The sequence below is a fragment of the Zeus faber genome (genome assembly GCF_960531495.2).
Source record: "Zeus faber genome assembly, chromosome: 1".
Taxonomy (NCBI): Eukaryota; Metazoa; Chordata; class Actinopteri; order Zeiformes; family Zeidae; genus Zeus; species Zeus faber.
The window spans coordinates 36,287,216-36,314,288 of NC_137193.1; the positions used below are offsets into that span (position 1 = coordinate 36,287,216).

The 27,073-nt window shown below is 44.4% G+C and overlaps 1 protein-coding gene across 2 annotated transcripts; it reads left to right on the forward strand.

Annotated features, from left to right (window-relative positions):
• Positions 1-788: 788 nt before the first annotated feature.
• Positions 789-26,787, forward strand: nrd1b (nardilysin b (N-arginine dibasic convertase)). 2 transcript variants are annotated; one of them, XM_080018941.1, is made up of 31 exons: positions 789-818; positions 3,305-3,514; positions 4,042-4,282; positions 4,513-4,594; positions 4,769-4,922; positions 5,700-5,773; positions 5,989-6,084; positions 6,374-6,496; positions 7,323-7,380; positions 7,635-7,708; positions 8,639-8,708; positions 8,910-8,987; positions 11,747-11,867; positions 12,010-12,068; positions 12,240-12,294; positions 12,399-12,503; positions 12,949-13,072; positions 13,214-13,300; positions 13,432-13,551; positions 14,261-14,312; positions 14,814-14,964; positions 15,915-16,042; positions 16,249-16,411; positions 19,287-19,318; positions 19,413-19,551; positions 19,722-19,769; positions 24,302-24,354; positions 24,476-24,559; positions 24,940-25,147; positions 25,252-25,341; positions 25,685-26,787. In XM_080018941.1, exons 2-31 carry the CDS (start codon positions 3,330-3,332, stop codon positions 25,901-25,903), a joined length of 3,273 nt encoding a protein of 1,090 aa, XP_079875067.1. In that variant the 5' UTR covers positions 789-818; positions 3,305-3,329; the 3' UTR covers positions 25,904-26,787. The 2 variants fall into 2 exon arrangements, with proteins under 2 accessions (XP_079875067.1, XP_079875068.1); XM_080018942.1 differs by lacking the exon at positions 789-818 and adding an exon at positions 843-964.
• The last annotated feature ends 286 nt before the right edge of the window (positions 26,788-27,073 follow it).

The window sequence follows — 27,073 nt, forward strand, 5'->3', positions numbered from 1 at the left end:
AAGACGTGGTACTCCAAGCTCTCTCCTGGGTTGACTTGTGTGACAATAAATGTACCAAGAGTTTATTATTAGTTTAGTACTAGAAACATTCTGCTAAATGAATGTTACCCCAACCCAGTAAGAAGAAAATATGTTGTCAGGGAATCTGAAGCCGAAGGTATATTTCGTTTTCACTTCCTCTTCGGGTAAAAGAGGTAAACTTTAATTAATGTTCATGAGATTTATCCAACAAACAAATTCTTGAGATTAAGATTCAATTATGATGTGAATAGCGGTGTATTGTGTGAAAGGCAAATTGAACGTATGGAACATGTTTTCCTCCATTGTACATCATTCTGAAGTGATAGCTACAGTCCAAGGAGATTGATTTATCACCCGGACAGGGAGGACGTTTAAGTTTGGTGTTTTTGTTGAAAACAGGAACTTTGGCTTGTGTTGAACCCAGTTTGAACCATTGGAATACATTTGTGAGAGACAAGAAAGCACGTAATTTGTTTTCTTTACTAGAAATGCTTATGTTCATTTGAGATAGCCCCATTTTTATTTTACATTTTAATTATCTTTTATTTATATCTTGTGTTGAATAATGGAAATGTGCCTTGTTTGTTTGTATTTAGCATATTCTCAAAAAAACAAAAACTAAACCGCGCGAGCTGTCCCCAACAGCCAATCAGGTCGTCTGTTGCATCGAGGCCGCATGAGTTCCCCCAATCACGGGGCGCGTTGCGCGCTTTGTTTTGCCCAAACGCAGCTTCCGGTCAGGTCGCACGGAAGCTCCGCCCACCGAGTCTATAAATACAGGATACATACAGAGAACGGTGAGTTTTACACGTTTTCTGTGTATTTTTATATATTTTACGAACATTAAGTAAGAGATAATGTGCAGCCAGACGATTATTATAAGTAAAACAATCCCCGACAGGATGACCACTTCTGGAATATATCTGAAGGGGGATATTTAGTGGTAATGACCGTTAGGACGCACGTCCTGCTTATACCTACTAAATAAAACAATGCACTGAGACGCAATATTGATTAGAAATGATTTTAGGACTAGTGTGACTAGTCTTATTACTAGTATGTCTAGATTTTTGGCGAACAAGAGCTTCCGCTGAGAAACATAGTCACAACAAGGCACTGCACCAACGTAGAGGTGCAGTTCTTTTTTCTTTACTCGTATTAATGTCAAATTGAGTATTTACCTTCATCTGTAAATGCGAGGCTGAATGGGACGTTGATTGTTATATTGATGTCAGCCTTCATCCCTGGTCCTCCATTATGATTTCTATGTAGCATCACCAGATGGCGCCACTAGCTAGTGTTAGCATTAGCTTGTGGGCGCAGTGATACGCGGGACATGAAACCAGGAGAAGTGGCTGCCCGTGGCAACCGTCATTATAATCACACGGCGGTCATTATTCAGAAATCAGAAATAACTGACCGCTGGTTGCTGCTGCTGATGATAATAATAGAGTGAGGATTATTTGAAGCTAATAAGCAGCTTTACTGCTTCCACAGCAGAAGCGGCTTAGTGTTGGTTACAGGGGGTCCCCAGCAGAAGCTGCTGATAGATAAGAAATTGTCAATGTACACAAACCTAAACACTAAGTAGAAGATGGATATTTCCAGGACCCACGGGGCTCAGTGAAGACATGACACTGGAAAGTCCCCAAACTGGACTCCATGTTGTTTCGATGTGCATCCATTCATTCAGATTTATTCATTTGACACCTGTAGTGGAATAAGTACTTCTTAGAGCTTTGACTGAAGTAAAAGTTCAAATCCCCAAATGCAAAGTGACTCTCATAAAAGTGAAAGTATCACATTTGCATTTTTACTTCATTAAAAGTATATAAGTACTTTCTCTAAATGCACTTAAAGTGTTACAATTAAGAGTACTTGTCTCATCCAGAGTCCTGATATAACAAAGTCTATGAAAGTACTACAGTAGGAAGTACTACTGAACCTTATTTTCTGCAGATGATGCTCATTCAGATCCTAATTAAAATTTACAATAAAACACAACAGGTTGAATCATAGTCATTTACAAGGATATGGAGCTGATGAATAACTAGGAATTTCATTTTGGTTGTTATAGAAATAATACAGAAGGTTAGGAACTGTGTGTGTGTGTGTGTGTGTGTGTGTACACTATATACACACATATATGTTTATGTGTTTGTGTGTGTACACATATATACACAGTATGTGTTTGTGGCAGTTTCGCCTACCACACACCACACAAGGGGGGTTTTCAGGGACCTCTGGCACAGAGACACAGTTTATTGTAGAAAGTTGGCTAGTTGGAATAAGCCTGGAGCAGATGGACATGTCTCATGACAAGTGATCCAACAGGTATGCAGCCACATTGATCCACATTGATCCTGGGCCCCGATTAACTAGATCCAGGACAGCTGTGGCTGCTCAAACCACACCATCCCTACACCACATACCACAGACACCAAATTGAGGCCAGGGAGAATGCCTGGCCAAACACTGGACTCTGAAACAGGGATCCCATACCTCAAACCAACAAAAAAGTCAAACAAAACAGAATTGGTACCCTTCCTGGGGCACCACGGCCCATCGGCTTCATTCCCCCAGAGCGACGACAGACTATCCCCTCCTCCCTTCCTGAGCATGGGGCCTCGGGCTGCTGTGTTAGCTGATGAAGGCGTTGCTGAACTTAGCCGTTGTGGGGGCTGCTTGGAGGGGTGGCATGGCTGCTGGGCTGCTGGATGGTCCCGGCAGTGGCTGCTAGGTGGAGTAGCTAGCTGCCAGCGGTTACCTGTGGTGGTTGCTGCGGCTGCTGGATGGTCCCGGCGTCGGCTGCTGGGTGGAGTAGCTAGCTGCCAGTGGTTGCTGCGGCTGCTTCTCCACTGGTCCTCCGCCGGACACCCAGGGTTCTGCTGCTGCCAGTCAGGAGAGGGTTGCTCCTGTGTCCCTATCCAGTGGCGGAGAGTCCCTGTTCAGGCACCAGTGTGGCAGTTTTGCCTATTAAAGATCACCCAAGAGGCGTTTTCAGGGACACCCCGGCACAGAGACACAGACAAAGGGTTTCAGACACACAGTTTATTGTAGAGAGTGGGCTAGGTGGAATAAGCCTGGAGCAGATGGACATGTGTTATGACAAGGACTCGTCTCCTGAGTGTGTGTGGGGATGGGAGTTTTACCTTTTGCTCGTTAGGCCAACCAATGAGCAACAGGTATGCAGCCACATCGATCCTGGGCCCCAATTACCTAGACCCAGGACAGCTATGGCTGCTGAAACCACACTATCCCCACACCACGGTGTTGGTTCCAGGTCTTACAGAGCCAACATCCCAGAAATGCCTCAGACCAATAAGTCAGCGAGTGGGGGTGGCGTTGCATCGGCCCCGGACCGGGGGGAGCCGCCCCCCGTGCCCGACCCCCTGGGGCCACCGGCTGCAAGAGACGGGGCCGAGGAACCACCCGAGGAGGATCTGGGGGACCCCGACATCATCAAGTCTCCCAGTGACCCAAAGAAGTACAGGTGAGACAGGCATCCATCACTCTGCCCGATAACCTTAGGACCTAAGGACCCGCAGAAGCCCGGCAGGGTTCTGCGGGTCCTAAGCGTGCCAAAAAAATTATTTAGTTATTTCATCTTAAGATGTGGCCCTCACTTGGAATGTAGAGTCTAAAATTCTATGTTAAGCTTATTCAGTCATTCAGAAACGGGACATTGCACTTGTCAGTGCTCAGGGAAAACAATGAAATTTTATTTTATTTAAGGTTTAAAACTCTAGAATTTGGGGAACTTTCTTTTGACTAGTTGCACTCATATGTCACTGGCTGAGCAGGGGCGTGTGTTTATTGTGGCTCGCTACCATAAACTGACCCTGTTGCCCACAGAGTCACTTAACTTAAAGTATTTTTTGCGCGCCGCCTCCCCCATGAGGTTTATTTACAACTCCCGATGCTGCTAATGCTGATTGATAGATGGAGAGTTAGAAGGATAGATATTTAGAAAAATGGACAGAGACAGACAGATGTGACCTTGTGACCTTCCTCCTGCAGGTACATCAAGCTGAGTAACGGTCTCAGAGCGCTGCTCATCTCTGACCTGAGCGAGGCGGAGAGGAGGAGGGGAGGGGCCAGGGACGAGGAGGAGGAGGAAGGAGGTGAAGAAGATGAGGAGGGAGACTCAGGCGAAGGGACAGAGGAGGAAGAGGAGGATGGAGAGGAGGAGGGGGACAGCGACTTTGAGGAGCTGGAGGAGGAGAAGGAGGGGATGAAGAGAGGGAGCTCTGAGAAGCAGGTGAGATGCTGGGTCAGAGGGGCTCTCAGTGTGGGGTCTGGGGACCCCCAGGGGTCCTTGAACGTGGGGTCTGGGGCCCCCAGGGGTCCTTTAGGAGGTTTCAGACAACCCCAGCAACATTACTAGTTAACTAGTTAATAATGACTGATTGGATCATTGTTTCACTGTTATTTCCCTTACTCTCTATCCCCCTCTCCCTCTCTCCCTCCCTCTCCCCCACCCTCCCCCAGTCTGCGGCCGCTCTGTGCATCGCTGTCGGGAGCTTCAGCGACCCAGAGGAGCTGCCTGGCCTCGCACACTTCCTGGAACACAGTGAGTACAGCATCTGACCACCTGTCCCGCTCTTCCTATGTGGAGGAACAGCGAGACAGGATGTGAAGGTCAGATGTTCTACTAAACCTCCCGAACACTTTGTTTCACTGCATTCCTGCATATCCCCTGTCGCTCTGAGGTCATCCTCCTCTCTTTGTGCACACCGCCCCCCAGTGGTGTTCATGGGCAGTGAGAAGTATCCCGCTGAGAATGGCTTTGACGCCTTCCTGAAGAAACGTGGCGGCAGTGACAACGCGTCCACGGACTGTGAGCGGACCATCTTCCAGTTCGATGTCCAGAGGAAGCACTTCAGGGAGGCGCTGGACAGGTCAGGACCCCCCACCCTGCGCCATACAGTATGAAACATTGCAGCCGTGTCTCACGGGCCCCCCAGGGGAACTCTGGGGACCGTGCTGAACACCAAGGGAAAACACAAACTGTTTTTTTAATGTGTTTTTTTGAGTGGACTGTTTAATATTGCCTCACGTGATCATAAAAACAGCTTTGTTATCTTATATTTTATTCCGTTTTTTTATTCTGAAAACACTCTTAATTTGCAGGTCAGAGTTAATTTCAAACATGCAAGCTAAGTTAAATTGACTCCTGGGACGGTGGTTTGATGTAGAGGCAGATGACCCTGCATTAGCCCTGCATTATAATACAGTTCAGTATGATAAAGCTCATCTTGATTTTTCATTAAATACAACGATGTAGGAAGAGAAGATGAAAAATCTAAAATTAAAGACAAAAACAAAAATGGTAATTTTCACCTTTCACCAATTTTCAGCACTGAACAACTTAGAAGTTGATAGAATTTGCATTGTTAGCATATTTTATGTTTAAAATGTTCAGAGAACATTGGTGAATCGGCGAACGTCACACACCCAGAGTCACCAAATGTGAACAGTTTCAGTCGAATGTTGTATATTGCTGGTTACCAGGGAAACAACCTGCTGGTTCCAGTTCAAATCTTTGGAAAAACAGAGGTGAATAAGCTGCAAATAAGTGTGTGTGTGTGTGTGTGTGTGTGTGTGTGTGTGTGTGTGTGTGTGTGTGTGTGTGTGTGTGTGTGTGTGTGTGTGTGTGCGTGTGCGCGTGTGTCCAGATGGGCTCAGTTCTTCATCTGCCCACTGATGATCGAGGACGCCATCGACAGGGAGGTGGAGGCCGTGGACAGCGGTCAGTCACACTGAATCGCTGCTGCAATGCATTCTGGGAAATTACCTGCGGCTCTGAGGAGCACGCCCAGAGAGTTAATTCACCTTTGTTTTCTCCCTCCTCCTTCCACATCTCACTCTCCTCTTCCTGTCTTCCTCTCTCCTCTCTCTCTACTCGTCCTCTCATCCCTCCATCTCCTCTCTTCCTCTCCTCCCTCCATCTCTCCCTCCCACCAGAGTACCAGTTGGCGAGGCCGTCTGACTCCCATCGTAAGGAGATGCTCTTTGGGAGTCTGGCCAAACCAGGACACCCCATGGGCAAGTTCTGCTGGGGTAAGTCCTGGTCACCAGGAAGTCCTCCTACTAGTATTTGTACTACCGCTGCTACTACTACTAGTACTACTTCTACTAGTACTACTACTGCTAGAACTAGTCTTAATTTGCTTTAGTAGAATAAGGTAGCATCACGTTCAGATACTTAACAGTTCCTGTTTTCCTCAGACTGCTGCTGTTAACAAACACCCAAGTAACCCAACTGAGTTAACCATCCAAACTAACTTCACTTATATCGATCTGACTTGCTGACCCAACATCCTGAGCTGCTTTCCGCTGCCACCAACAGGTAACGCCCAGACATTGAAGCACGAGCCCAGAGAGAAGAGCATCAACACCTACGAGCGTCTGAGGGACTTCTGGAGGAGACACTACTCCGCTCACTACATGACGCTGGCCGTCCAGTCTAAGGGTACGAGGACCGTAGCCCAACGCCGTGGTGACACACATCAGAGCAGCAGACCCGCGGCCATTTTGTTAGCCCTGAAAATAGCTTCTGCTTCTATTAAAATTGATCCTCAAATTTCACAGCAAATAGATGTTGATCCCCTTTACACGCTTAGACTAAGTTTTAATACTTGTTCATATATTGGAATTGGTGAATCCATAAAACCAATTTTCACTGATTGGTTTGCGTTTAAAACAAATATAATAAATTGTAATACAATTTGTAATATTGTGCACACCACGGAAACAATAAACCAAGAGTTTAAAAAGAAAAAAAGTCAGAATACGATTCTGGTAAAATAAGGAGCACTAGGATTCAAAATGGCTGCTTTAGAACTGTTTGGTATGAGATGATCTGTCTCCATGGCAACATGACCCAGATTCCAGACTAAAACCAGAAGAAGCAGAAAGTCCGTGTGGCAGTTTCGCCCACCACACGCCACCCAAGTGGCGCATTCAGGGCCCTCCGGCACAGAGACAGATGAAGGGTTGTAGAAAACGCATACGTTTATTGTGGAGAAGGGGCTTAATAGAAGAAGCCCCAGAGCAGATGGACACAGGTCATGACAGGGCTCCTCTCTTTAGTGAGTGTGGGGATGGGGGTTTTACCTGTTGCTCTTTAGACAAACCATTGAGCAACAGGCATGCAGCTACCCTGACCCTGGGTCCCCAATTACCTAGATCCAGGTCAGGCGTGGCTGCTCAAACCACACCATCCCCACGCCACAGTGTCTCAGATTAAACCAAAATTATGTTTGGACGTCACTAATGGTGTAATCTCTGTTGTGAAGAGACCCTGGACACTCTGGAGGAGTGGGTGAAGGAGATCTTCAGCAAGGTGCCCAACAAGTAAGCACACACACAAACACCAAACACACATCACCAAATGGTGGCGTGTTTAAAACAAACATTATCAAGATGTAATCCCAGTTTGGTACTGTTATCCAGGTGCAATCCAGGTGTGGTACTGTAATCCAGGTTTAATCTGGGGGTTATCCAGGCCAGGAGTGGTACTGTAATCTAGGTGTAATCTAGCTATAGTACTGTAATCCAGGTGTGGGACTGTAATCCTGGTGTAATCCTGCCGTGTTGTGTGTTTTAAGTGGTGAGCCGCAGCCAGATTTCTCTCACCTGCAGAAACCATTCGACACTCCGGCCTTCAACAAACTCTACAGAGGTAAGAACTGCCATTATGTAGTATCAGTAGTATTAGTACAACGAGTATGACTGTATTTATCTTATCAGTGCCATTGTTTTGCCATCAGTGTATTTTGTTGTTATTAACAGTTTAATAGTTGGAGGAGTCAACATTAACTTCTAAGTGTAACAACTGGTGGAAAGACAGGCAAGAGGACTCAATAGCACGACTTTGAGACAGAAACTTTGATAAAAGAAAACAGTCAGTACTTGAACAGGATCGGTCCACAGGTAGACAGTCAGCGGAGCAAACAATCCGACAGGGAGTAGCAAGGCAAGGCGGTTCGGTACACAGGTGGTCAGGAGATAGGGAAAACAGTCCGCCAGGGAGAAGGCAAAGGCGAGTTCACGGAAACCGAGCAGGGAATCAAAACTATGCTGGAATGCTGGACACATTAATACAAAGATGAACTGGCAAGGAGGGAAGGAAGGTAAGGTAAACTAAGGTGGTCAGGGCAGGGAACACAAACACACAAGCGAGAACATTTACATTTACATTTACATTTTAGTCATTTAGCAGACGCTTTTATCCAAAGCGACTTACAGTTGTTCAAACACCGACGGACGCAGCCATCAGGAGCAATTAGGGGTTAAGTGTCTTGCTCAAGGACACTACAGCATGCTAGCAGGAGGAGCCTGGGATCCAACCAGCAACCTTTAGATTACTAGACAACCAGCTCTACCGCCTGAGCTACCATCCCCGAGAAACAACAAAACCAGGAAGTGAGACACGAGGCAGCAGGGTGGGACATCACAGTATTGTGGACTGACAAAGTGTGTGTGTGTGTGTGTGTGTGTGTGTGTGTGTGTGTGTGTGTGTGTGTGTGTGTGTGTGTGTGTGTGTGTGTGTGTGTGTGTGTGTGTGTGTGTGTGTGTGTGTGTGTGTGTGTGTGTGTGTGTGTTCATCCAGTGGTTCCTGTGAGGAAGGTCCATGCACTGACCATCACCTGGGCAGTTCCCCCCCAGGGCTGCCACTACAGGTGACCTGTCTGTCTGCCTGTATGTCTCTCTCTGCCTGTATGTCTCTCTCTGCCTGTCTGTCTCTCCGCCTGTCCGTCTCTCTGCTTGCCTGTCTGCGTGTCTGTCTCTCTCTTCCTGTCTGTCTGTCTGTTTCTCTGCTTGCCTGTCTGTCTGTCTGCCTGTCAGTCTCTCTGCCTGTCTCATCTCCTGTCTCTCTCCAGGGTGAAGCCTCTTCACTACATCTCGTGGTTGATCGGTCACGAAGGAGCAGGAAGCATCCTGTCACTTCTCAGAAGGAAGTGAGTACTTACTACTACTACTACTACACACCTACTATAAACCTACTATACACCTATGACACTACTACAACTATACACCTACTATACACCTACTATTACATATCCACTACATACCTACTATACACTTACTACACACCTACTACTACATATCTACTACAAACCTAATATAAACCTACTATACACCTACTACACTATTACTACTGTACACCTACTTTACACCCACTACACTACTACTACTACTACTATACACCTACTATACAACTACTACACTCCTACTACTACATATCTACTGTACACCACTATACAACTACTACACATCTACTATACACCTACTACACTAGTACTACTAAACACCTATTATATACATAAACACCTACTATGCACCTACTACACTAATACTACTACTACACACCTATTATACACATATTATACACCTACTATACACCTACTCAACTACTACTACTACTACATATCTACTATACACCTATTATACACCTACTGTACACTTACTATACTACTACTACTACTACTACACATCTACTATACACCTACTACACTGCTACTATACACCCACTATGCACCTACTACACTACTACTACACACCTACGATACACCTACTATACACTTACTACACTATTACTACACACCCACTATACACTTACTTCACACCTACTACACTACTACTACAACAGTGCTACTATACTCCAGGGCTGCAACAACGAATCAATTTAATCGATAAAATTTGGTTATAAAATGAGTTGGCAATGAATTTCATTATTGATTCATTGGGTCTATGTTGTTGCACACTGTGTTGGGAAGCTGGCTATGTCACGTCAAGAAAAAAATAACATTTGAAACATGGCAGGGGCGGAGAAAACTGTTTGACCAAAATCATCTATAGTATGGGAGCACTTCACATTAAATTAGAGTAAAAATTGTGTTAGCTGCAAACTATGTAAACTATGAACTTGCATGAGACGGGAGCACCACGCTAATGAGAGAATACCTGAAACGAAATCACGTTGGAGCCATGGATGAAGGGGACTCAACAGCAGGGTAAGTTACTACAAAATCTTAATTAATTAAATGAGTTTAGACCCATGGCATGGGTTGCTTTTTGAAGGGAGGAATCATTTGTCTCACAGCAGGTAGTTCTTCTAGTTTATTTAACAGCCGGTGTTTGCTCGCGATCCAGCTTGAATGGTCTATTAAGTCAAATCTAGTTCAAAATTGCACAACAAGTGTATTTAACTAGCTGGTGGTAGAGCAGAGGAAGTATAGCTAATGTTATTCTAGCAAGCTGATTAACACTACCTGATAGAGCTACTCAGTTATTGTAATTATGGCAATTTAATGATTAAGTTATTTCAAAGTGTTAATTAGCTGAAATTAGGCTGGAGTCAGACACTGCACGGTATGTAAGGAGTGAGCTTTTGTATTTTTGCATTGTTTGGAGAAAATCTATTTTATATATATATATATGTAAATAAAAAAATATTATATAATATTATATAAAATTGTAGTGTCCCGTCTGTACTTGGCCTTTGGGTTACTGGCCTTTTACGTGAGCAATCCTTAACTAAAACAATAAGGCATGTATTGAGTTTTTAAGTGAAATGTGCTATTATGCCTACTCATACTGTCTTTCTCATTTCAGACTCAACTCACCATAAGTGGCTACTTGATGGGGAATAAAGTGCCATGCACACCACGGCAAGGAGCAACGTAAAAAAATACCTGTTTTATGCACAAAAAAAACAAGCATAATATCCTTTGCACAGTAAATTTATAGCATAGGTTTGGGTCTGTTATTTGTGTTTATGTTATCAATTTGGAATAACATTTTGTTTTTTAAATGAAATGATGGAAATAAAATTAGATTTTGTGTTTTTATCAGATTAATCGATTATCAAAATAATTGCAGCCTGACTATACACCTACTACATTACTACTACACTGTTACTATACACCTTATACAATACTACTACACACTGTGAGATAAAATGTAGATGATCAATGCTTTGAATGATGTTTCATATGTGTTATATAAGAACACGACCTTTTAGTATCTTACAGTATGAAGCTTTTTAAAACACATTGTCTGGGATTTGAATGACTCATTTAGAGCTCACATTGAAGAAACTGTTCTTTAACTATAATACTCTATTGTCACAAGACCAGACCACATTCAATCTTCACTCAACCTTGTGTGGAGATAGGGATAACCCCCGCGGGCTTGACAGAGTATTGTGGTTTGTTTAATAGCACATAAGATTGTATTTGTGACCGGAGTTTGAGTGTTAAATCATTGTATGAGGGAAGCACCGGGGGGTATGACTGGGGGGCACTGTCTTGTGAATGACACCTGACCAATGGCACACAACCTATCAGTATATCAGCCTCTTCGGTAGAAGCGAGGGCAGACTAACCATCATCACTGTTTTTGAAGTGTATCTGTATCTTTCTCTTTATTCTGCAGAATAAATATCTTTAATACTATATGATTGTTTTCCTGTAGACAATCAGGGTAACCTCACTGGCCACTCAGTGAGAATTGTCCAACACTTACTACACTCCTATACCTACGACACACCTACTACATACGTACTACACAACTACTACACACTTATGACAATACTGCTACACTCTTGCTACAAACCTTTTTTTGTCTGTCTTTGTGTGTGTGTGTGTGTGCGTGCGTGCGTGCGTGCGTGCGTGCGTGCGTGCGTGCGTGCGTGCGTGTGTGTGTGTGTGTGTAGGTGCTGGGCTCTGGCTCTGTTTGGAGGAAACAGTGAGACAGGTTTTGACCAGAACTCCACCTACTCCATCTTCTCCATCTCCATCACTCTGACGGAGCAGGGCCTGCAGAACGTCTTCCAGGTACTCGCTGTTTCTTATGCAGTACAACGTTACTGACAGTGCACACTGCAGTACATACAGCACACCTCTCTGGTGACTGAGCTGCTGCAGTGCTGCACCATGCCACCAAGGGGCGCTCCTCCTCACTCTGTCCTCCTTGCAGGTGGTGCACTTGGTGTTCCAGTACATGAAAATGCTGCAGACCCTGGGACCCCAGCAGAGGTACACACACACACACACACACACACACACACACACACACACACACACACACACACACACACACACACACACAGAACACATGGACGGACAGGCATACACACACACACACACATGTTCAACAAACTTTATTAAAACAAATTTATTAACAAACTATCTTTGCCTGTGTTTCAGGATCTACGAGGAAATCCAGAAGATTGAAGCCAACGAGTTCCACTACCAGGAGCAGGTCACACACACACACACACGCACACGCACACGCACACACACATATACACGGCAGCTCAGGGTGTTCACCTGTTCTGGTGTTGATTCTCGTGCACTGTGTTGCAGACGGACCCAATCGAGTTTGTGGAGAACGTCTGTGAGAACATGCAACTGTTCCCCAAGGAGGACTTCCTGACTGGAGACCAGCTCATGTTCCACTACGACCCCCAGGTATGACCCCTGATCATTGACCAGATACCAGCTTGGTCAGCATGTTGTGTGCTTTTCGTCAGCATGTGAAAGTTTGAATCTGAACTGAAAATCTTAAACATTGTTAACCTGTTTTCATGATAACGATACGTCAATGGACGCTCTGACAGCAATGCTACTTCCCACTCCTGGGGGCGCGTTGCCGGGGTGTGTGGCCTGAGGGCATGGCTTGCTCTGTGCCAAAGGAGGGCCTTTATTTGCAGGTTATATGCTGGAACCTGCATCCATCTCTTATCTTAGGTGCAGTATCCTCTAGTGAAGCCTATTAACGGTTCTTATAGTCTCTGCAAATTCAGACATATCTCATACTGGTAGAAGAACGTATAAAATAGTATTTAAATTGTAGATTAAATATTAATTTAGTGTGTGTGTGTGCGCGTGTGCGTGTGTGTGTGTGTGTGTGCAGGTGATCTGCTCCGCCCTTTCCCTTCTCACCCCACCGACAGCCAACCTGCTCCTTCTGTCTCCGGAACACGAAGGACGGTGTTCACTGAGGGAGAGATGGTTCAACACCAGCTACAGTGTGGAGGGTGCAGCATTGACAGACACACACACACACACACACACACACACTCAAACACACAACCTGAGAAACACATAAACATTCACACTGTATGACTGTTTCCTGTCTGTGTGACTATATTCTGTCTGACTGTTTCCTGTGTGTTCAGATGTTCCTGAGGAGTGGGCCACACTCTGGGAAGGAGACTTCCCATTGAACTCTGACCTCCACCTGCCGGCTGAGAACCAGTTCATCGGTCAGTGGAGCCTTGTTAAGTACACTGTGTTGCAGTGCAGAGCCCCCTGGTAGCAGCGTATCTAGCAGTAGTTTGATCAGCATCAACATTTACTATTCGTGACCACTTCCTGTTCCACATCCTTTATCCAGCGACGGACTTTGCACTGAAGGCGTCGGACTGTCCGGACAGCGACTTCCCAGTGCGCGTCGTCAGCAGCGACAGAGGGAGTCTGTGGTACAAGAAGGACAACAAGTTCAAGATCCCCAAAGGTCAGTACTGCACTGTACTGCACACAGTACTGTGCAGTACTGCACAGAGTCCTCCACACTACTAGAAGTTTGTACTTATTCATCACCCTGATTGTATTTCCATATTTTGGCTTCAGCCACTACTTCATCACATTATGTTCATTCGTACTGTTTAATATTCTCCAGTCTCTCTACTTTAAACAAACTAGTATCTAGTACACGCAGTACTACACACAGTACTACACGTGTTACTACACACCATACTACTCTATCTACTGTGTGTCTGTTTTAAAGCGTGTACTCTGTTTGTACACAGTTTTTATCCTATTTTAGACTTCCTCCCCCTGCTGCTCAACAAACCATGGCCACCCAGTCAACAATAAGAGAGTAAAATGAATTCAGTTAAATTAAATTTCATTTATTTTATCAACTGATTGTTGACCGTAGAAAATCTATTTATTGTTGTTGTTTTTTTTTTTTACAATACATTTACCAAACATCTCTGTATTACTTATTTTCCGATTAAGTTTTTTTTTTTGTTGTTGTTTTTTGAGACAACACATAGGTAACCCATTTCCACTAGAGACAAAGGAAACATCTAGAAAACTTAAAAAAAATAAAACAAATCGAAGTCAAAATTTTTACTTAGCATCTCATAATTATGACTATTACTACGTCAAAAATTTCAGCGCTCCCTGCTGGACACTCAGTCTGCTCTGTTGTATTGCAGCTTATGTTCGCTTCAACCTGCTCTCCCCTGTCATCCAGCAGAGTCCTGACAAGTAAGATGGCGTGTGTGTGTGTGTGTGTGTGTGTGTGTGTGTGTGTGTGTGTGTGTGTGTGTGTGTGTGCGTGTGTGCGTGTGTGTGTGTGTGTGTGTGTGTGTGTGTGTGTGCGTGTGTGTGCATGTGTGCGTGTGTGTGTGTGTGGTGTCTTGCTGTGCGTCCACCATCTAACTGCATACTAAATGTGCAGGTTGTAAACATCTCTTCAAAGGACTGAACAAAAGAAAAACCCAAATGAATAAAAAAACAGTAAAAATAAAATATATATTTATATTTAATAGACATAGTAAAAAAATATAAAGATGAATAAAAAAATTGTAGTAAAAAAAAAGTCATACAAAAGACAGGTGTCTTATTTTTTATTACCGGTATTGTTTATAATAAATTATAGTTTTTCATTAAATATTGTCATTATTGTTATATTATTGTTGTTATTGTTGTTACATTGTTGCTATTGATATAGGATTCATTATTCTTGCCATATTGTTGTCTCTGCAGCTTGGTGCTGCTGGACCTGCTGGTAAACATCCTGGCCCACAACCTGGCTGAGCCGGCCTATGAGGCCGATGTTGCCCAGCTGGAGTACAAGCTGGTGGCCGGGGAGCACGGGCTGATGGTCCGGGTTAGGGGCTTCAACCACAAGCTGCCTGTGAGTGCACACACATATACACACAAACACACAAATTACATAGAGATTTATAAAGGGGGACAGAGATCCTGATGAGATGAGATTTCTTTTGCAAAGTAAGAAGACAAGTTAAGAAAGAAATGGGGCTAGAGATCCTGATGACATTGAGGTAGCCAAAGTGTAGTCTTCAGTATGAAAGATGTAAAGTGATTCAGCCGTCCTGACACTGGGGGGGGCATCAGAGTTTGACATCTACCTCTGAACAAAGACCAGCTCGGTCAGTATGTTGTGTGCTTTTTGTCAGCATTTGAAAGTTAGAAACATCGTTCGTAGATCGTCTTAGCTTAGCGGTCAGCACAGGTCTGTAGAGGTCTGTAGGGGTCAGTATAGCTCTGTAGCGGTCATTAGAGAACTGCTGGGATCAATAGAGGTCATTAGATATGTAGAGGTGTTTAGAGGTCATTAGAGGTGTGTGGGGGTTATTAGAGTTGTTCAAGTTCAAGAGATTATGTAGCGGTCATTAGAGGTCTAGAGAACTTAGAGGTCAGTAGAAGTCAGAAGAGCTCTGTAGAGGTCATAAGAGGTCAGGAGATATCAGTAGAGGTTGTAAGGGTCATTTGAGATCAGTATAGGTCAATAGGAGCAAGGAGAGATGGAGATATTATATGTGCACACTCACAGAGACCCCCAGACCCTCCTAGCCCCGGCTGTCTCCTCCCCCTCACAAATTTCTCCTCCCCCAGCCCCTCTCCCCTCACGGCTCGCTCCTCCCCCCTCACAGCTGTCTCCTCCCCCAGCTCCTCTCCCCTCATGGCTCGCTCCTCCCCCCTCACGGCTCTCGTTTTCCCCAGCTCCTCCCCTTCACGGCTCTCTCCTCCCCCAGCTCCTCTCCCCTTCACGGCTCTCTCCTCCCCCCTCACTGCTCTTTCCTCCCTCAGCTCCTCTCCCCTCACGGCTCTCTCCTCCCCCAGCTCCTCCTCCGTCTCATCGTTGACCACCTCGCTGACTTCTCTGCTGATCCCAGCGTCTTCCTCATGTTTACTGAGCAGCTGAAGAAAACCTACTTCAACATCCTGATCAAACCAGAGCGACTGGCCAAGTAACCTGTCTGTCTCTCTGTCTGTCGATCTGCCAGCTTGTCTCCCTGTCTTTCTGTCTGTCTGTCTATCTGCCAGCTTGTCTCCCTCTCTGTCTGTCTGTCTATCCTTCTGATCGTCTATCTGACCGTCTTCCCATCTGTCTGACAGTTTTGTACAAGATCTCTCTATTTTTCTTCCTTCCTTACCCCCCACCCACTCCATCCAGGGACGTGCGTCTACTGATCCTGGAGCACTCCCGCTGGTCAGTGGTTCAGAAGTATCACTCCATCATGAGTGGTCTGAGCGTGGACGACCTGATGAGCTTCTACCTCCAGCTCCGCTCACAGCTCTACGCCGAGGGCCTGGTGCAGGGCAACCTGAGCAGCACAGTGAGTGTAGCATCAATACCAGAATGAGCAATCAATACCATGTAGAGCAATCAATACCAGGATGAACAATCGATACCACAAAGAGTAATTCATATGAGGAATATTGATCAATACTAGGAAAAGCAATCGATACAGTAAGATCACTCCATATCTGGGATCAATGAGGAACATAATCAATATGAGCAATATTTATCAATATGAGAAATATCAATCAATATGAGGAATCAATGTGAGGAATTCAAGATTCAAGATTCAAGAGGTTTATTCGTCACATACATATACATACTTTCATACATATATGCAGTGAAATGTAATGCAACGCACCCGTTGATAACACACAATATGTCCTAGGAAAAATTTCTTTCTAAAAGACCAACTAACTGACTCCTAAAACGTAATACACTAAGTCGAATACTTATAGAATAAAAAATATATATATATAGAATAAAATAAAATACAATAAAATAAAATGAAATAAAATGGAATAGATAGAGGGAATATGCTTATGTATATGGAATAGGCAATTATGTATATACAGATATGCGCATTAAAGTGTAGAATATGAATCCATCTCAGGAATCAATATGAGAAATATCAATCAATATGAGGAGTCAATGTGAGGAATATGAATCCATCTAAGGAATCAATATGAGGAATATCAATCAATAGGCAGGGTTTGACCTGGCTCAGTCGCTGTCACATTGCGTGACAATGACTGTGGTCAGTCCGGCTTTACTGTCACCGTCAACACACTGTGTCCTCTCCATACATTTCAATTTGGAATGTAAGTTCGGGTCTTCAAGAGACGTGAAAAACATTTTAAAAAAAAAGCAATATCTATTGAAGGATTTGTAAACAATTGATACAGCTTTAAAGTTCCACTTGCTACGTTTGCTTATTACCATGTTAAATCTACTTTTTGAATCACAGCAGATGTCACATCCAGTGACTGAGCATTTCACCCTCCTAATTTTGTTTTCCCTGTAGACATTACAGGGAACATTACATTACATTTTAACAAGGCCCCTGAAGTCTATGTCCTCCTGATATTATTTGTTTTCTTTGGTACATTTGGTTTAATGTGCTCACCTTGTTACTTCCTCATATTGGGCTCTTTTATAAAGAAATCTGTGATCTAGCCTTTTCTCTTGCCCATGATCTGTGAATGGACAAGAACAATCACCTATTTAACAAATGTTTTGATGGCTAATTAATTTCATTATTATTATTGTTGTTGTGGTGGTGGCGGTTACTCCAGTCTAGTTTTTTTATTTTTTTGGTTTCACAATGAAGGTTAATTTATGACCTTTGTGATTATGCAGTATTTACGTGCCTTACTAACCAGGCTATTTAAACGGGAAAATCACATTTATTGGGATAACAACTGTGAGTGCAAATGTGTGTAGCCCTTGGCGGACATGGGTGAGGGGAGTTGATGGGAGATTCTTTGTTATTTTTTTCCTTCATAGTAACTCGGGATTTATTGCGTTATCGCTCAAGAAACCCTGAGTTGTTTTTTTTGGTTGGTGTTTTTTTTTGGTTGATTTTTATTTCGCTCACAGTTACTCTGAGGAAGGGAAATGGGTTGCATGAATCTCCCGTCATTTTTTTTACCTTACATATCCCATAAGGGGCTCCGTACAAATGAATATGACAAATATTTAAAAAATAAATAAACTAAAAAATCCGTCTCTCACTGACTTGTATGTCGCTCCGCTCGCCTTCTTATGCCATCTTGTTGTGTGTTAATCTCCGGCTCTGTCTTCTTCATTTTCCATGGCTATTACGTATACGGCAACCCACAGTAATCTCGTTAGAACCTGCAGTAATCTGGTTGTAACCCACAGTAATCTGGTTGCGATCTATAGTTATCTGGTTGGAACCTGCAGTAATCTGGTTTGAACCTGCAGTAAACTGGTTGCAACACACAGTAATCTGGTTGGAACCTGCAGTAATCTGGTTGCGACCTGCGGTAATCTGGTTTGAACCTGCAGTAAACTGGTTGCAACACACAGTAATCTGGTTGGAACCTGCAGTAATCTGGTTGCGACCTGCAGTAATCTGGTTTGAACCTGCAGTAAACTGGTTGCAACACACAGTAATCTGTTTGGAACCTGCAGTAATCTGGTTTGAACCTGCAGTAAACTGGTTGCAACACACAGTAATCTGGTTGGAACCTGCAGTAATCTGGTTGCGACCTGCAGTAATCTGGTTGCAACACACAGTACCCCGGGCGCGTCTTTTCCCCGGGCGCGTCTACATCCCCGGGCGCGTCTACGTATGCTGCCCACTGCTCCTGGCTGTGGCCCCGGAGGAAGGACAGGAAGCCAGGATGGGTTAAATGCAGAGGAATCATTTCACCGGCCACCATCCAAAGCATGTGCATGTGTGTGTGTGTGTGTGCAAGCATGTGTTGTAGTGTGGTGTGTTGTGTGACAAATAAAGATTGTTTCTTCTTTCTTCTTGTTTCTAATCTGGTTGGAACCTGCAGTAATCTGGTTGCGACCTGCAGTTATCTGGTTGGAACCTGCAGTAATCTTGTTGCGGCCTGCAGAGATCTGGTTGGAAACTACAGTATTCTGGTTGCAACCCGCAGTAATCTAATTTGGAACCTGCAGTAATCTGGTTGTGACCCACAGTATTCTGGTTGGAATCTGTAATAATCTGGTTGTGACCCGTTGTATTCTGGTTAGAATCTGCAGTAATCTGGTTGCAACCTGCAGTAATCTGGTTGGAACCTGCATTTATCTGGTTGTGACCCGCAGTAGTCCGGTTTCCATCTGCAGTAGTCTGGTCGCGACCCGGAGTAATCTGGCTGTGACATGCAGTAATTTGGTTGGAACCCGCTGTAATCTGGTGTTTCTTCTCTTCACAGGAGTCCAAGGAGTTCCTACAGTATTTCATAGAGTAAGTAACCTGCATCTACAACAAACACACGGCCTGTATGGGGCGCTCTGATTTGTCGGGGGCCCTGAGCTGGTTTGTCTGTCGCCTCCTGCAGGAAGTTGCAGTTCCAGCCGCTGCCAGCAGAGGCGCCCGTGCTGTTCCGGGTGGTGGAGCTCCCTCAGAAACACTACATCTGCAAGGTCAAGTCCCTCAACAAGGGCGACGCCAACTCCGAGGTCACTGTCTACTACCAGGTAGGACCTGCCCCCTTCTGGGACTTCCTGTCTGTGACTTCCTGTCTGGGACTTCCTCTTTGTGACTTCCGGTTTGTGACTTCCTGTCTGAGCCTTCCTATCTGTGACTTCCTGTCTGTGACCTCTTCGCTGTGACTTCTTGTCTGTAACTACCTGTCTTTGTGTTTCAGTCTGGGCTGAAGAACCTCAGAGAACACGCCATGATGGAGCTGTTAGTGGTGAGGAACTACACACACATCTATGGCAAGCCGTTTTAACATTTAATCCATAAAACAAGTTGCTTTTTACAAGTTACTAGTACTGATATTTTAGTTACTAGTTGCTATTCCAACATTAACTAGTAACGATTTTAGTTTTACTTGTCAAAATATATTAAGTACTAGTACTTATACTTACTTTATTAGATATTAGGAACTATTGCAATGTTATATAGTAACAATTTGGACAATCCAGCCCCTATCCTATGGGGCTCCGTGTTTGAGATCTTCAATATTTCCCTCTGACTAGTATCAATTTAAATTTGACTAGTCACTATTAATTGAGTACTAGTACTTATACATTAGTGACTAGTGCTTTCTCCCCTTGTTACTAGTAACATATTTTATTTTACCAGTTACAGTGTCTTTTTTACCTGTCACAAGAAATTACTAGTCTAAACAGCTGGTTCATAGTTTAATTTCAAGTGTTACTAGTAATAACAGGAAAAGGCAGTACTTGCTAATGGATAAGTATTAATGTCGCGAGAGAACCGGGCTGGAGATCTTTCAGTAATTTGAAATAGCCATTTCAGATAGGTCAAAGCCATTTTAATACAGTGAGCACAAAGCCACTAGTATTCACATTTCAACAGCAAGGCAATTCAAAGTGCTTTACATAAAACTAAACTAAACTAACCCTAAAGTTGAGAAATAGAATGCAGGGCGGCATGGTGGTGCAGTGGTTAGCTCTGTCGCCTCACAGCAAGAAGGTTCTGGGTTAGGGCCTTTCTGCGTGGAGTTTGCATTTTCTCTGGTTTCTCGGGTTTTCTCCGGGAACCCCGGTTTCCTCTGGTTTTCCTCCCGCATTCCAAAGACATGCAGGTTAGGTTGATTGGTGACTCTAAAAATTTACCATAGGTGTGAATGTGAGCGTGCATGGTTGTTTGTCTCTGTATGTCGGCCCTGTGATAGACTGGCGACCTGTCTAGGGTGTATCCCCGCCTCTCGCCCAATGACAGCTGGGATTGGCTCCAGCCCCCCCGCGACCCCACGAGGATAAGCGGTATAGATAATGGATGGATGGATGGATGGATGGATGGATGGATGGATGGAAATAGAATGCATCAAGTCAAAGTTACAGTGCAGTCCAGGAAATCAATATTTAGTTTCGTAAAAGGCAACGGCAAACAGAAAAGTCTTCAGCCTTGATCTAAAAGAGGTGAGAGTTGCAGCAGACCTGCAGTTTTCTGGGACCTTGTTCCAGAGATGCGGTGCATGAAAACAAAACGCTACTTCTCCATTTTTAGTTTTGACTCTGTGGACAAAAATGCAGACCTGTCCCAAACGACCTGAGAGGTCTGGATGGTTCATAACCTAGCAGAAGATCTGAAATGTACTTTGGCCCTAAACCAGTGAGTGCTTTATAAACCAGCAGTAGTATTTTGAAATCAATTCTTTGACAGACAGGAAGCCAGTGTAAAGATCTGAGAACTGGAGTGATATGATCCACTTTCTTGGTGTTAGTAGGCCCCGAGCAGGAGCAGTCTGAATCAACTGCAGCTGTCTGATCCATCTTTTAGGGAGACCTGTAAAGACACCGTTACAGTAGTCTAGTCTACTAAAGATGAATGCATGGACAAGTTTTTCCTAATTCTGCTGAGACATAATTCCTTTAATCCTTGACATATTCTTAAGTTGATAGTAGGCTGACTTTGTAATGGTTTTAATGTAGCTGTTGAAATTTAGGTCAGAGTCCATGACTACACCAAGATTTCTGGCTTGCTTTGTGCTTTTTAATATTACCGATTGACGCTGAGTGCTGACTTTTAGTCGTTCTTCCTTAGCTCCAAAAACAATGACTTCAGTTTTGACTTTGTTTAATTGGAGAAAATTCTGCCACATCCAATCGTTGATTTGTTCAATGCACTTTCTCAGTGATTGTATTGGACCATAGTCCCCTTGTGATATGGTTATGTAAATGTGTGTGTCGTCTGGCAATTATGGTAACATACAGTATTTTGTTGTTTTCCATAATCTGAGTCAGTGGGAGCATGTAGATGTTAAACAGAAGAGGCCCCTGAATAGAGCCTTGGGGAACTCCGCATGTCATTTTTGTTCGCTCAGTTGTGTAGATCCCTATAGACGCAAAGTAGGCCCTGTCCTTAAAGTAGGATTCACACCAGTTTAGTACTGTGCCAGAAAGTCCAACCCAGTGTTACAGTCTGTCTAGTAATATTTTGTGGTCGACCGTGTTAAATGCAGCACTGAAATCCAGTAATACTCAGACTGAAATTCTGCCACTGTCTGTGTTTAGATGGATGTCATTGAAGACCTTAACAAGAGCAGTCTCAATGCTCTGGTGTGCTTGACATCCTGCCTCGGAGACATCAAAATGGTTGTGTAGTACCAAGAAATTGTTCAGCTGTTGAAAAACTGTTTTTTCAATGATTTTACTTAAAAACGGGAGTTTTGATATGGGCCTATAATTTTTCATTAGTGAGGTATTGAGATTGTTCTTTTTTAAGAGTGGCTTGATGGCGGCTGTTTTCAGGGCCAGTGGGAAGAAACCTGAGAGAAGAGACATGTTGACAGTTTGTAGAAGATCTGAGGCCATGCGATTTGAAACATTTTCGAAAAAGCCTGTTGGCAGGATATCAAGGCAGCAGGAGGAGGATTTAAGATGTTGTATAATGTCCTCCAAGTTTTTATGGTTGATTGGATCAAATTGTGTGTTTGAAGTGATTTTTAGTGGACACGAGGACAGCACATATCCTGTACCTGATATGACGGCACTGACTGTGTGTCTAATTTTCATAATTTTGTCTGTGAAGAAGGAGACTAATTCATTGCAGGACCTGGTGGATAGAAGTTCAGAGGCTACTGACACAGGAGGGTTTGTGAGCCTGTTGACAATAGCAAACGAGGCACATGCATCTTTTTTTTTTTACTCCTGATTTGTTAAAGCAAAGTCCATCTGCCTGAAATAGATTGAAAAAATTGAAATTGCACTGAATGCGCAATACATGCAGTTGAAAGCCATGTGTTCAGTGGCAACAGTCTAGTGAATCTCTCAACTCCTCTTCTGATTGGCAATCGAGGGCCACTGATAAACACCTCGGCATTCAAGGAGCTGACTGTGTTCAGCAGATCAATAACGTCTTGTTTCAGCACTTCTGACTGTTGTTTCACAACATCATTGGTCCCTATGTGCACTATGATGGTTTTCACAGTTGAATGTGCAGCCACGATATGCAGGATTCTCTCTGTCGTGTCAGAGACCATATCTTTGGGAAAGCACAATATTTTGGTGTTCTGACTGCACATGCTTCTTAGATCCTTTACAGCAAAGTCACCCACAATTAAAGTTTGAGGCCCAGTCGTTTGCTGTCGCTGTAGCCTTTTACTTTCTGAGTTACTGTCGGGGCTGTCCACGGTTGTGTCCTACCAAGGACAGGGATTGAAGTGGCACGATGCCTGGATGATAATGTAGGTCTGCCGCTCGCATCGCAGATCTCAGGGCGCTGGGCTCTGCCTGTTAGTCGTCCTCTCATTTCCCAGGGAAAATATTTACTCATAGGCTTAGCACCGAGAGGGTTCCAGGGAGGAGATTTATTACCCGGCACAAAGCCGTCCTGTTTCTTTGTCGTCTTGTTGGTGCTAAGTAGCCGTATGTTAGCATTATCTTGTTCACTGTTTTTACATTACATTACATTTAGTCATTTATCAGACGCTTTTATCCAAAGCGACTTACAATTGTTCAAACACCGACGGACGCAGCCATCAGGAGCAATTAGGGGTTAAGTGTCTTGCTCAAGGACACTACAGCATGCTAGCAGGAGGAGCCTGGGATCAAACCAGCAACCTTTGGATCACTAGACGACCAGCTCTACCTCCTGAGCTACCATGTTTTGAGTCTATGGTAAAGTGTTGTTGTTTCCACATAGTCCATTGACTTCCACGTTCACTTTTACCAGGTGAATTTTGGTTTCCGGCACTCCAATCTTCTGCAGAAGTTTGTGGAAGTCCTCTGTGAAGAAGGGGGGCATCTTGCTGCGAATTAGCTTCGCTCAGCTTACTGAAGCGGGGGGAGCCGTGTCCACTGTAGTGAGTGCTGGTAGTAGTCCTTTATAAACAATTTTAAAATAAGTGTCCAGTTGTTAGATGGAGCCACTGTTTCTTCTTTTAAGCATTGCAGCAGTAAAAAGGTGCAAAGCTGTCACCACTTATTTCCCGCGCAGCTGTCCCATGTACACGCCCACATTTAGGATCCTGTACCTGCGGAAGTAAACAAAACAAACCCGCACTGCCCTTCATAGCGGCCAACCCCTGAGTTCAGTTCAGTTCGTCCTGCGACACTTGTACTCAATTAATAGTGAGTAGTACAACTGAAATAGATACTAGCAACAATCCTTCTCCATCTCTCCTTCCTTCCCTCCCTCCATCTTCCTCCGAGATGTGGTTTACACAAAGAGTTAATGTCTTCTAATGTCTTCTAATAATACACAGTATGTAAATGAAACCATATTGGTGACTTTTGCCCTCTGTGTTCCAAGATGCACATGGAGGAGCCGTGCTTTGACTTTCTGAGGACCAAGGAGACGCTGGGGTCAGTTGTCCTCGTGTCCACTTAACCGGCCCCTAACTAGCTACTGACAATGAGCAGTTTGCTGATTTAAAAGACCCTCTCTTCCCTGGTATGGTGTGACCTTTGACCCTCCTCCCTGCAGGTACCAGGTGTATCCCACCTGCAGGAACACCTCTGGTGTGCTGGGCTTCTCCGTCACCGTAGAAACGCAGGCCACCAAGTTCAGGTGACGCTCCACCCTCTCTCTCTGTGCATCCTCTTGATACAATATGAGGCCGGACTCCACCCACTCTATTCAATATGAAGCAGGCTCCACCCTTTCTCTCCATCTCTCTATACCATATGAAGCAGACTTCACCCTCTCTGTCTCTCTATACCATATAAAGCAGGCTCCACCCTCTCTCTCTATACCATATGAAGCAGGCTCCACCCTCTCTCTATATACCATATGAAGCAGGCTCCACCCTCTCTCTATATACCATATGAAGCAGGCTCCACCCTCTTTTTCTTTACCATATGAAGCACGCTCAACCTTCTCTCTATGCATTGAGGTGGGCCCCACCCTCTCTTTCTTTACCATATGAAGCTCCCCCTCTCTCTACACAGCACTGATTTAGTGGAGCAGAAGGTGGAGCAGTTCCTGCAGAGCTTCGGCCAGCGGCTGGTGGAGCTGAGCCATGAAGGCTTTAGGACCCAGGTGATGGCGCTGGTGCAGTTGAAGCGCTGCGAGGACACGCACCTGGGTGAGGAGGTGGAGCGCCACTGGTACGAGGTGCTGACGCAGCAGTACGTGTTCGACCGGCTGCACAAAGAGGTGCACATACGCACACGCAAGCGCGCACACAAACCCACACACACACACACACACACACACACACACACACACACACACTTACCCATGTCTGTGTGTGTGTGTAGATTGAAGCTCTGCAGCTTCTCACAAAGGAGGATCTTCTCTCTTGCTTCATGGAGCATCGACAGGAAACCAGCAGGAAGCTCAGCGTGCACGTAAGTGTGTGTGTGTGTGTGTGTGTGTGTGTGTGTGTGTGTGTGTGTGTGTGTGTGTGTGTGTGTGTGTGTGTGTGTGTGTGTGTGTGTGTGTGTGTGTGTGTGTGTGTGTATTTTTATATTTGTGTGTGTGTGTGTGTGCGTACTAACGTACGCGTGCTGTGCATTTTTTTTTCTGTGTGTGTGTGTGTGTGTGTGTGTGTGTGTGTGTGTGTGTGTGTGTGTGTGTGTGTGTGTGTGTGTGTGTGTGTGTGTGTGTGTGTGTGTGTGTGTGTGTGTGTGTGTGTGTGTGCGCGCGCGCGTGTGCACGTGTGGAACGTGTGCATGTATGTATGTATGTCAGGTGGTGGGTTTTGGTGAGGCAGAGAACGACCCGGCAAAGCAGGAATGCATTGCAGAGCAGGGGGCCTCTGACTCTGCCCCTTGCTCCGCGTACGGCGAGGTCTCCCGGCTGACCTTCCTCCCAGCATGCCCGGCACTCAGTCAGGCCACGCCCATCACTGACATCCGAGCCTTCACCTCCACCCTCCTCCTGCACCCCTACCACAAGATCCTGCACTAACGCACATTCACACACACACACACACACACACACACACACACACACACACACACACACACACACACACACACACACACACACACATACAAGAAAATAGTGAAATTATAAATGATCTGATATCAGTTTAACCGGTGAATAAAACACTGGATCAATACTTATGAGCAGATCTGATGTTATGGTTTAGTTATGGTTATAATTTAGAACAGGGGTTCCCAAATGCCTCATTCTGTCGTTCGATTTTCCTAAATTGAATTTCAACAACCTCATAAAACCTTTCTTTCTTTCTTTCTTTTCTTCTTAAAACCTTCTCCGTCATCAGTGAAGCTGAGTAAATATATTTTGTGAAAAACAATATTGATGATACTGATACGTATTGATGAATGTAAAAATATCAGTGTCTGTAACTTTGCGTACCCCTGTATAGTTCCCCTCGCCAGTTTGGGAACCCCTGATTTAGGAAACCAGACTGTTTGATAAAGGACGACGTGATCCATCAGCCGGAGCCGATCACTGATCAATCGAAAAAGAAATCAGGCCAACAGAATATTCACACTACGGAATATTGATCCAAACTGATCAGAACTTGGTGTTATGTTTTTACTCTCATGGACTTCCTGTTTAGTTTGACTTCTGTGTGGGGCCTCTTCGGTCACACGTTCCATGCAGGAGTAAAAGATCTGTCTCTTCTTCTTCTTCTCGTCCTAATTTTCTTTCTTTTTTCCTCCCTTGTTCCCTCGTCACATCACAAACTCAACGTAGAGATTTATTAAAAATTAAAACATCTGTTTGATCGGATTCTGAGAAGGAACTAGTCTAGGCACTGTTTAGATCAGTCCTCTGTTTCCCTTGTCCCTTTCTTCCCTCCCTCCTTATCTCTGTTTGTTTCTAATAAAATAAAACATTAAAACCATGATGGTTTTCACTGGTTCTTATTTCAGAAAGATCGATGAAAAAAAAGACGAGTGGATGGACAGAGAGATAGATAAAATCCTAAACCCCCTGTAGCCTCCAGACATAGGAATATGAACATGCAGTAATTGCTAATATGCTGCTGTACATCTGAAGGTGACGTTGACTTTAATTCATGTGTATTTCTTTTTGATCTGGAATAACGTTGGTTTGTTTCGTGCAGTACGAAGTGTGATGTTCCACAGAAATCCAGTAAATCTC